The sequence below is a fragment of the Harpegnathos saltator genome, unplaced genomic scaffold (genome assembly GCF_003227715.2).
Source record: "Harpegnathos saltator strain DR-91 unplaced genomic scaffold, Hsal_v8.6 scaffold447, whole genome shotgun sequence".
In the NCBI taxonomy this organism is placed as follows: domain Eukaryota; kingdom Metazoa; phylum Arthropoda; class Insecta; order Hymenoptera; family Formicidae; genus Harpegnathos; species Harpegnathos saltator.
This window is the reverse complement of record NW_020230258.1, coordinates 14,805-25,940: the sequence shown is the minus strand read 5'-3', so window position 1 is coordinate 25,940 and position 11,136 is coordinate 14,805. Positions and strand designations below refer to the sequence as shown.

Genomic DNA, 11,136 nt, shown 5'->3' with positions numbered 1-11,136 from the left:
GCAAGGTGTCTCAAACCCGACCACTGAAGGCAAGGTGTCTCAAACCCGGCCACTTAAAGCAAGGTGTCTCAAACCCGACCACTGAAGGCAAGGTGTCTCAAACCCGACCACTTAAGGCAAGATGTCTCAAACCCGACCACTAAAGACAAGGTGTCTCAAACTCGGCCACTTAAAGCAAGGTGTCTCAAACACGACCACTGAAGGCAAAGTGTCTCAAACCCGACTACTGAAGGCAAGGTGTCTCAAACCCGACCACTGAAGGCAAGGTTCAGTTAGTCCCGGCCACCGAAGGCAAAGCATCTTGTAACTCAGCCTGAGATTACAAGAGATGTTGAAAATGTTCCCCATTGACCGTTTGACAGTGTGCTAAGCGGACGTACAAATTGTCAGTCGCACTCCTCATCATTTCTGGAGGTATTGTAGCACATTATCTATGATCCGTTGTTGAAGCTCATCCAGGTTACGAGGTTTAGTGAAATAATCTATATTTTTATGTAGCTCCAAAGAAAGGAATCAAGTGGTGCAATGTCGTGCGATCTCGGTGGCCATTCGATTGTTCCTCTTCTACCTATTCATCGATTAGGAAAAGTATCGTTTAAATAGTTCCGAACAATGGGTCCATAATGTGGCGGTGCCCCATCTTGCTGGAACCAAATATCATCACAATTATCACCAACAATCTCCTGTATTGATGGAACAATTTGGTCTATTAGAAGCTGCAGGTAAGTTTCTGAGTTTAATTTCCCATTTATAAAAAAGGCCAAACAACTTGATTATCATAAAGACCTGCCCAAACATTCAATTTTTGAGGTCGCTGCGTATGTGCTTCAAGCATCTAATGAGGATTTTCGTTGTCCCAATATCTAAAATTATGACAGTTTACCTTATCAGTAATTTCAAAAGACGCTTCTGAAAAAACGATATTATGCAAAAAGTTCGGTTGCTGATCAATTCTTTGCATCATAACTTCTGAAAATTGCACTCTGCGGTCAAAATCATCCTCATTCGACTCATGGTGGAGATGAATTTTGTAGGGGTGGAACTTAATGGTCTTTAGATTTTTGGAAATTGACAATACACTCATTTGAAGCTGTTGAGATGCTTTTCTAATTGACAATCTGGGATTTTCAACTAATGATTGGGCTATTTCAAATTGTCGCTCTTTTGTCGTTTGGGACCTTGGCCTCCCAGATTTTTGGCGGCTTTTATTACTCCCAGTTTCTACAAATCGTCTGATGGTGCGAGATACAGTCGATATTGAAATATCTTCGCCTTCATTACGAAAGTTTTCATTGAACAGCAATCTCACTTCATTGTATGACATTTGTCTATCTCCCATCCTCTCATCGTCAATAGCGAAACTCTCTCATGCTCTGTAAAAGAAGCCATTTGAAATTGAAAACAAAAAATTTGCAAAAATTTGGTATAAAAATTCGGTTTCTTTACCTTTAAATAAAAATAATAAGTAATGTACCATTGAAGGAGGGAGGAAAATGGGGCAGGACAGACCCCAGCCTGGAGAAGGAACACCGACAGAGGGGTCGAGGAAGGGAGAGCAACAGGGAACCGAGGAAGGAAAAGAAATGTGGTCCCAGGTTGTAGGAAGAAGGGAGAGGAGGAAGCAGAATGAGGAGAAGAGCAAAGTGAATACAGTAGCCCCTCAGAAACAGAAGGGATCTGGGAGGGGGAAACAGGAGGCCGAACGGGGCAAGCTGAGGCCGCCACGATCGGCGGCCGTCACCATTACATGCTCCCAAGGCAGATATCATGAATATATGGTGGAGGCCAGGCGCCGTGTCAGGCAGGCGGACCTGGGGATAAATGGGTCCCTGAGGGTACGCCAGGCCCTGAACGGAGCGATGCTCGTGGAGGGGCCTGGCCTTAATCCGGGGGCATCCGCCGACCGGCTTGCGGAAGAGTTCCGCAAGCTGGCGGCGGAAAAAGGCCCCGGTTTTCGCGTACAGGGGCCGGCGAAGATCGCAGCATTGCAAATCGCCGGCCTAGACGCGACAACTGGGGCCGAAGAGGTGGTGGCCGCGGTGGCCCTCGCTGGGGGATGCACACCCGAGGAGGTTTCCTCGGGTGCAATTAGCGTCTCCCAGCGGGGAGTAGGCGCGGTGGTGGTACGGTGTCCACTGGCGGTGGCCGTTAAGGTCGCCGCCGCGGAACGGGTCCCGGTAGGGTAGACCCGCGCCGGGGTGACGGCGCTGCCCGCTCGTGCAGCTCTGTGTTTCCAATGTTTAGAGCGGGGACACGTGCGCAAGCGGTGCACAAGCGCCGTCGACCGCAGCGGTCTTTGTTACCGCTGCGGTAGCCCCGGCCACCGTGCCAAGGAGTGCCAAGGGGCGGCTCGATGCCCCGCTTGTGCCGAAGCAGGCAAGTCCTCTGACCATAAGGTCGGGGGACCTGCCTGCAGACCCCCCCTCCCAGAAGGGAAAAGAAAGAAGGGGGGAATAAGGAGGAAAAATGGAAGAAGAGGGAGACCATGAGCGCCTCCCCCTACTAGAAGAGGTGAGTCCAGAGGAGGTTCGAAGCATCTCCGGGGACTCGCCGAATTCGGCACCGCCTAGGGGGGAGACCGATCCGGTCTCTCCCCCAACGAAGGACTCTATGGTCCCAGGACAGACCCTGGAGAAGGAGCAGGAGAAGAAGCAGGATTCCCGCCCCCACATGGAGTGAGATGAGATGGTGGGAACCGCATGGACCCAGGGAGAGGAACGGCCAATGCCACAAAGGAAGAGGGGCAAGGACTGGGACCCGGAAGGAGAGGACAGCGAGGAAGAAGAACCGGAGGACACCCAAGTGAAAAAGGTGAGGAGGATGGAACCTCCGGGGCCACTCCCAACGGACGTAGAGGAAGGGGAGTCGGAGGGAAAACTACCCCCGATTCCTCTGCAGGACGACTCCCCCTCATACCCCCGAGAGGAGGAGGACGCGCAGGTAGGGACCCCCCGTGTCTCCGCGGAGGCACCCACGATGGAAGCCACCATGGCCAAAACGCCCTCCGAGGAGACTGAGGTGGCTCAGCTGCCAGAGGTCTCCGAGGAAGAGGTGAGTGTAGGTAGCCCGGAGGAGGCGTGAAAAGCTTAGCTTTCACGACACTCCGGGCCCTACAGGCCAACCTCGGCCGCGACGCCCAAGCTCAGGACCTCTGTATGCAGAGTATGACTGAGCTGGGCGCCGGGCTGGGGGTGGTCACCGAGCCGCACTGGGTGCCGATACGCAATGCAAACTGGTTCGGCAGCCCGGATGGCTCGGTGGCCATGGTGGCAAACCATGCGCCGGGGACTCCCCTGTGTACTCAGGAGGAGAGGGGGTCCTCGTATGTGGCGGTCGACTGGGGGCCTGTCACAGTGGTGGGGGTTTATCTCCCTCACCGCAGGAACAAGGCTGGTCTCGGCGATCTCGCCCGCGTGATGAGCGGATGGCACTTTCGCGCCAGTTCCCCGACCCTCGACAGGGTCGGGGAACTGGCGCAAAAGTGCCATCCTCGGCCTATCGTAATCGCCGGGGACTTCAACGCCCACTCGGAAGCGTGGCGTTGCAGTCCCCGGCAGGGGGACACTCGGGGCGAGGCCGTGATCAGCTGGGCGGCGAGGTTGGTCCTATTGTTGATGAACAAGGGCTCAACCAGCACCTGTGTGCGGCCGAGGGGGGAGTCGGTCATTGATTTGACATGGGCTACCCCCTCGGCCGCCGGGATGCTCCAGGACTGGAAGGTGGAGGCGGAGGGTGAATCACTGTCTGATCATAGACATATAGTGTGGTCCCTCCGCCTCCCCAAGTCCCCACAGATGCTGGCCCGCTGCCCAGGGGAGGAGGACTTTCCCCTCCCCAAAAGATGGGCCCTCGGTCGATTAGACGCAGATATGTTTCGGGCGGCTGTCCTCGTGACCACTTGGCACCTAGGTAAGGAGCCAGGTGAGTGGGATCCTGGCCCCCTCGCGGGGACCGGGGAGATGGTGGGCATCGTGGCGTCGGCGTGCAACGCTGCGATGCCCCGATCCCACCCCCGCCGGCGCCGGGCCACGTACTGGTGGACGGAGGAGTTGGCGGACCTCCGCGACTCCTCCGTCAGAGCCAGAAGGTCGTACGATCGGGCCCGGCGACGAGGCGGGGATGTCGCAGGGACAAAAGAGGGCTACCTTTGCGCGAGGAAAGCCCTCAAAGCCGCCATCGTCGAGGCGAAACGAGTGACCTGGGAACAACTGGTGAGTTCCCTGGACGACGATCAGTGGGCGTCCATACAAGAGGACGATGGGTAAAATCCGTCCCTGGGCGCCCCCGCCGAGGGAGACGTTAAGCCTCCAGACCCTCGAGGGGTTCCTGGAATCCCTCTTCCCGAGAGCTGAAGGGGGCTCTCGTGAAATTCCCACCCCCGAATTGGGGAGGGGGATTGGGACGAAGGTCTGGAGGTGAGTCCAGAAGAGCTTGCCAGGGCCAGGGGGAGGCTCGGGACCGAGGGAAAAGCCCCTGGCCCCGACGGGATCCCTGGTCGGGCCTGGGCCCTCGCCCTCGACGAGGGAAACCTATACGCGGCCACGCGCAGGGTGATGAGTGGGTGCCTCAGGGAGGGGGTCTTCCCCTAGAGTGGAGGAGGGCCAGATTGGTCCTCCTCCCCAAGGAGGGCAAGGCACCCGGGAGTGCGTCGGCCTACAGGCCGATATGCCTGCTGGACGAGGCGGGTAAGGTGCTTGAACGCAACATTACCGATCGCCTCGTCCAGCATCTGTCCTCGGAGGGGCCGAACCTCCACGACCACCAGTTCGGGTTTAGGCCCGGAAGATCGACGCTGGACGCCATCCAGTGTCTCCGGGACCTGACCCGAAGAGTCGTGGAGGGGGAGGGCGGGATGTTGTTGGCGGTATCGCTCGACATAACTAACACCTTCAACACCCTGCCCTGGCCGGAGATCGGACGGTCCCTTGTGCATCACGGGGTGTCCGTCTATCTCCGGTGGATCCTGTCGGCCTACTTCGAGGGCAGGGACCTCGCCTTCCCGGTGGAGGGTGGGGTCCAGGGCCGGGGCGCAATGGAGCGTGGTGTCTTGCAGGGGTCGGTTCTTGGCCCGCTGCTATGGGACATCGCGTTCGACCGGGTGCTGCGAACTCCGCTCCTTCCGGGCTGCCACGTCATCTGCTACGCGGATGACACTTTAGTGGCGGCCAGGAGGGAGAGCTGGGGGGAGGCCTGCCTCCGCGCGGAGGCGGCGCTGGCATCGGTGATGGGAAACATCAGGGACCTGGGTCTCAAGGTGACGCTCTAGAAGACTGCGGCCGTATATTTTCACGACGGCAGTCGGGGGGCGCCGCCGGAGACACGGGTCCTGATTGATGACGTCCACATCCGCGTCGGGCCGATGATGAAATATCTCGGCCTGACGTTGGACAGCCGGTGGAGGTTTGGGCCGCACTTCAGGCAGTTGGCCCCCAGGGTGCGCAAGGCCGGACTGGCCGTGGTCAGTCTGATGCGCGCCCAAGGGGGCCCAGGCTGGAGGGCACGTCGCCTGTATGTCACGGCGGTGCTCTCTATTGCCCTGTATGGAGCGCCCATTTGGGCGTTACAGCTCCTGGGCTGCCGCAGCGGAAAACGCGTGTTGCGGCAGGCCTTGAGGCCCGTGTTAATCAGGGCGATTCGAGGATGTCGAACCGTGTCGTACATGGCGGCCACCACCCTGGACGGTGTCCCTCCCATGGAGCTCCTCGCTGAGGAGAGGCGCATCCTCTTCTGAAGAGTGAGGGAGCTCCGCGAGGAGGGGAAACTCAAGGCTAGGGGCCTGGCGGCCCTGAATCTCCAGGCCAGAGCCCGGACCCAGAAGAGGTGGAGGGACATTTTGTCCGACCCCCTGGGACCCGGGCTCGCGACGACCGAGGCTGTCCGCCCCTGTCTGTCTGAACTGACAGACAGGAGGGGATGTGGAATGTCCTTCTACGTGGTGCAGATACTGACGGGGCACGGATGCTTCGGTAGGTACCTGCACCGGATAAGGAAGGAGCCCACCACCCGGTGCCACCACTGCCCTGTGCTCGAGGACACGGCGCACCACACCCTGACCACGTGCCCAGCATGGGCCGCGGAGCGCCGTGTCCTCGCCAGGGCGGTAGGATGCCACGGGGAAGAGCTCTCGCTCCCGCACATGGTGAAAGCTATGTGCGGGAGCGAGGAGGCGTGGTCAGCGGCGGTCTCCTTCTGTAGGACAGTAATGTTCTAGAAGGAGACCGCAGAGTGGGGGCGTCGGCCGGGAAGGCGTCGCGGGAGGCGACGCCTGAGTCGACGTTCCGGGGGTTAGAGTTCGCCAGCGGACCCGAGGTAGCGTCGGACGAGGAGAGGGCACCCGCCCACAGGGGTGGGGAACTCCCTCGGCCGCCTCGGGCACGTCACCGGCCGCGGGGGGGGGGAGTAGGGAGGGAATCCCTGGCCCCCCGAGCGATCGGACAGGTAGGGAAAGGGGGGAGTGGCATCACAGTGGGGCTGGGGCCACTCACCCAAAATCCTCCCCCTCCGATAAACGGAGGGGGATAAGGAGGGAGGGTGGGTGTCCCCTCTCTTCCCAGAAGGCCAACCGGCAGGGCAACCCGTCGGGAACCGCGCCTTCCCACTAATCTCCCCGGAACGAAGAAGGGGGGGCGCGGAACAGGGGCGAGGGGCTCACGGTTTGGAGCCCTAGGGCCGGGGGGTTGGGGAGGGAATACGGGAGTAGCTACCCTGACTCCCCTCTCACCGGTCCGCCAGGTAGACATCCCGCAGGGGTTTCAGTCGGTAGGAGTCCAACATAACCCCCGCACTCCCAAAGGGCGGGGGTATCCCATGATGGATTTCCCCTGCGTGACAAAAAAAAGTAATGTACCATTGATCGTTAATAATAATATGATAATAATTCAAAACGGACTAGAATGACATCAAAACTTGTTAAATCGATGAAAACTCAAAAACAATCTATTATCTGTTTGACACTGATAGAATCGAGACAAATAAAAACCTTGAAGCATACACTTTATCGATGGCGAATAAATTTTTCGGATACCGATTCTGGGATTATCAAGCTCGCTAAAACCAAATCCAACGTCGGATTTTGCAAATTCAAGATGGCCGATTCAAAATAACGGCCGATATTTAAGAATAACAAAAATTGGATCTCGTTTAAGGAGTTTTTGTAGTAGTTTCTGAAATCGAATCCGACGTTGGATTTTACAAATTCAAGATGACCGATTCAAAATGGCGTCCGATATTGAGGAATTACCAACAATCGGACTGTGACCTCGTACGTAACGTAAAATCTCACTCTTCACATTATGGGGGGGGTAAAAGTATGTGTTTCCAGCCTAAAAACATTAATTGACCTTGATATGACTGACACATAACCTTAAGAACAAGGTCAAGGTTGAAAACGTCATATCCGAACGTAAAATTTTTCAATCTTGACACTTTTAGGTCAAAAGTATGGATTTTCAGTCCTAAAAAAATCCGGTTTGACCTTAATAATAATCTTAACTCATGACCTTGAGAATAAGGGCAAGGACACGGCTGAATGTCCCTCGTTGACTTCTACATTCTTATTCTTATGCGTAACATTGCTCCCTAGCAGATGCATTTTCGAAGATATTCGCGTTTTCAGCCTAAAACAAGCTTAGACCTTTATGTGACCTTCAGAGGTTAAATTTGGCAGTGTTCATGGTCATATACGAACGTAAGATTTTCCGCTCTTTTCATTTCTGGGGTCAAAAGTATGAGGTCCCATTAAAAAAAATTGACCTGACCTTGAAATGACCTTTAAGGTCATTGGCAAGGTCAAATCCAAGGTCACCGTCAGATAGCTAGGAAAACATCATAGAATCCCAGTACTTCGCATTTTTTCTAGGACTCATATTTTTCGAGTTATTCTGCTCTTCCTGGACTTTTATAACACCCTGTATAATAACACAGATATTACTCTGTATGTGTGCATTATACTTTTGTCTTATAAAAATAATAAAAATATTGAAAATATTATAGAAATATTATAAAATATAGCAATACATATAGTAATAATATTATAAATAAAAAAAAGTTGGCACTGCAAAGACTCGAACACTCCTCTTAGACGACAAATTACTGCGCGCGTTTTAGCTTCTGCAGCTATTTGCGCTTCACGCTTATTGATTCCAAGTTACTATACTTAACATGTAGCTGTTTTTTTAATTGCAAATTTATCGCAAGCGGAGGCCCATGCACGCGAACCCTTTTAGGATTTTTATGTATTCAACCCTTCCATTCGAATGAAATAGGAATCATTCAATTATCGATTTTACATGTCTTGCCATCTCCTTGTCAGATGCAAACAAAATAAGGTGACAAAGTACGTATAAGAATGACAAAGCGCTTGAAATGTTTACCGTGATTCTTTTGTTTACAGCTCTACTAGTGTACGATTAAAATAGGAATATTCACCATTCGAGTCATATTTATGCATAACCCACAGCTTTTACAAGCTACATTTACGATACAATTAGTATTTCAATCTGTATGGTTAATTCTATTTGTCTCACTTTAGTGAATATTTCATATTTCCGTTCTACATAGTTACAGAAGTAACTCAATAAAAGTAATTTTAATAAATTGTTACTTCTCTATTCAAATATAAAGTTTTCAGTTGTGCAGTCAATATCAAGTTGTGCAGATTATTCCTTTCTAATGTTCTTCTTGCGTTTGTCGCATTAGATTGAAAACTGAATATGACATCTTAAGCACCTGAAACAATCGTTATATCGAGTTAATTTATTTGTTGCAAATAAGTTTGTCGAATTGATCAATAAATGTCCAATCAATACGTTTTACTGACCACCACGAAAGACTCGAGATTCAAAGGGACAATACGTGCACTAGTAAATTTAATGGGTAACGAGGTGGCACGGTTCATAATAATCAAGAAACATTTCTTCACGTCATTATTGAGATCTGGCCACTTCATTTTGTAGATACTTTCCGACAACTCCAGACTCTATAGACAAAAATGTAGCGAAACGTTAAATCACGTTAGATTTTCTTTTTTCACGCCAGCCACAGCCGCAAAATTACCTTCAATCTGACTTCGTTTCCGAACCAACAATAATAGAATATAGCCATTAACACACAAGCCATACACATTATCGTTTCCATATACATAGAGGTAGACTTTGATACTGTTATACGAAAAAGAAGGCAGCACATCACCAAACAAGACCCTATGAATTGACTACCGATGACAATTACCAATTTATCGTTCAACATATCAGCAAATCTACGGTTATAAAATACCGTTGCGTATTTAAAATTAATTTATGTATCTAGGAAACTTACTCAAATATGCGGTAATGGTAAGACACGCATTCGCTTAGTTTAGCTTGATTATTTGCGAACTGTGACAAACGATACTCTAAGATCTCGATCTGACAGGAAATGTGGAGTAGTAGTCCAGAGATAAAGCAATCGCTGGCAACACTCAAAAAACTGCACAGTGCCATACTAATAATTTGATGAATATATAGAAAATAATATATCACAGAAACCGAATAATCAAATGGGAACCATGCTTTGAATGTTAAGTCCCTTTTTCTAAAGTCCACAAGTAAGGATGCCAAAGTCATATATAAAAGAGCTGATGTCATAATTATTAAATAGAAAACACTATTTTTCCTATAAAAGAATATAATTATTTTATTTCCTGTTATTCTTTTTTCATGTTTTTTGTCAAACTTACTGTTTAATATACAAGATAGACTCTTCTATTCAATTTATGGAAATATCTCTAAAAAGAAAAGTTTCTTAAAAAAAACATTTTAGACAAACATTTTAGACAAAAGTTTTATGGTTTTAATGAGGAAAGATGATAATATTATCACTTTAATTGTAAGTGACGCCACTTTAAAAATTTCATTATGGCGACCATTTTTTGGTAAAGATTTACCCTTACTTACCCTTACTTACCCTTACTTACCGCCGATGATCTTGACCTTGACATATTTTATCAAGGACACCTCCCTGAGTATCAATCAAAAGGTCTTAGCCGTCGCTCATTGTTTATTAAAAAATAATTAACAAAAGAAATTTCATAAATAGAATGTAATTTTCCGACACTGTGTACATAAACACAATTATACATTAAACAATGTTAAACAGTACATATAAGCGGGAAAGGGGCTTCGCCCCTCCCCCGCACTCCTTTCCCAAATAAATCTTAACCTAACCTAACTTATTGCATCTTTATATATTTTTGGACATTGTTGAACAAGTTCTCTTAACATCTGTCACTGAACCCAATTTAACTTATTATATCTGTATACAATTAGGTGTTATAGGTTTTAAAGGAATCTTTTCATATAAAGATGCAATAAGTTAAATTAGGTTAGGACTTATTTGGGGAGGGGGTGCGGGGAAGGGGCAAAGCCCCTCTGCCGTTTATATGTACTGTTTCCTACATTTCTATATATACACTGTGTTTGGATTAACTGTATGGAAAAATTTATGAAACTTGTATTATATTTATGAAACTTATATATGTATATTGAAATATAGTGAACGGTACACGTATATGCGCGGGGGGGCTTTGCCCCTCCCCCCGTACCCCCACACCGAAAAACCTAACTCCAACCTAACCTAAACTATAATCTGCGGTTTAAAATATTTCATTAAATAAGTTAGGTTAGGGTTTTTTTCTTTTCTGTTAATTTATTTGTTAGATTATTTTTATCTTCTTCAATATGTACATAATAGCTGAAAATTATGTTCTACTCACGGAATTTCTTTTGTTAATAACTTTTTAATAAACAATAAGCGTCGGCTAAAACCTTTTGATTGTTACTCACGAAGGTGTCCTTAATAAAATATGTCAAGGTCAAAGTCATCGGCGAGGGGTAAGTAAGGCTAAATCTTTACCATGTATTCCTACACGTGCGCATGTGCATATGTGTATGTATTATTAAACAGAATAAGTTCAGATAATGGATAGGAGCAATGTTCACGCACATACATACGTGCGTGAGAGAGAGGAGAGGAGGAGAGAGAGAGAAGAGAAGAGAGAGAAGAGAGAGAGAGAGAGAGAGAGAGAGAGAGAAACAAAGAGAGAGTGGAGGGACAGTTTGTACGAAACGCACACTGTATGGAAGTTTTTTACTTAAATTA

General features: G+C 49.4%; 1 protein-coding gene across 1 annotated transcript; it reads right to left on the bottom strand.

Moving 5' to 3' along the window:
• Positions 1-8,422: 8,422 nt before the first annotated feature.
• On the bottom strand, positions 8,423-9,645 carry LOC105187050 (odorant receptor Or2-like). Its single transcript, XM_011147631.3, has 4 exons — positions 9,316-9,645; positions 9,055-9,256; positions 8,819-8,977; positions 8,423-8,727 (listed from the first exon to the last, which is right to left on the bottom strand). The coding sequence occupies exons 1-4, from the start codon at positions 9,621-9,623 to the stop codon at positions 8,668-8,670; spliced, it is 729 nt and encodes a 242-aa protein (XP_011145933.3). The 5' UTR covers positions 9,624-9,645; the 3' UTR covers positions 8,423-8,667.
• Between the last annotated feature and the right edge of the window lie 1,491 nt (positions 9,646-11,136).

Coding starts and splice junctions, on each gene's coding strand:
- LOC105187050 (XM_011147631.3), bottom strand. CDS start 9,623: ATGACATCAGCTCTTTTATATATGACTTTGGCATCCTTACTTGTGGAC. Junction 9,257..9,315: donor TACCATTACCGCATATTTGA/GTAAGTTTCCTA, acceptor TTATAACCGTAG/ATTTGCTGATATGTTGAACG. Junction 8,728..8,818: donor ATCTCGAGTCTTTCGTGGTG/GTCAGTAAAACG, acceptor CGATTGTTTCAG/GTGCTTAAGATGTCATATTC.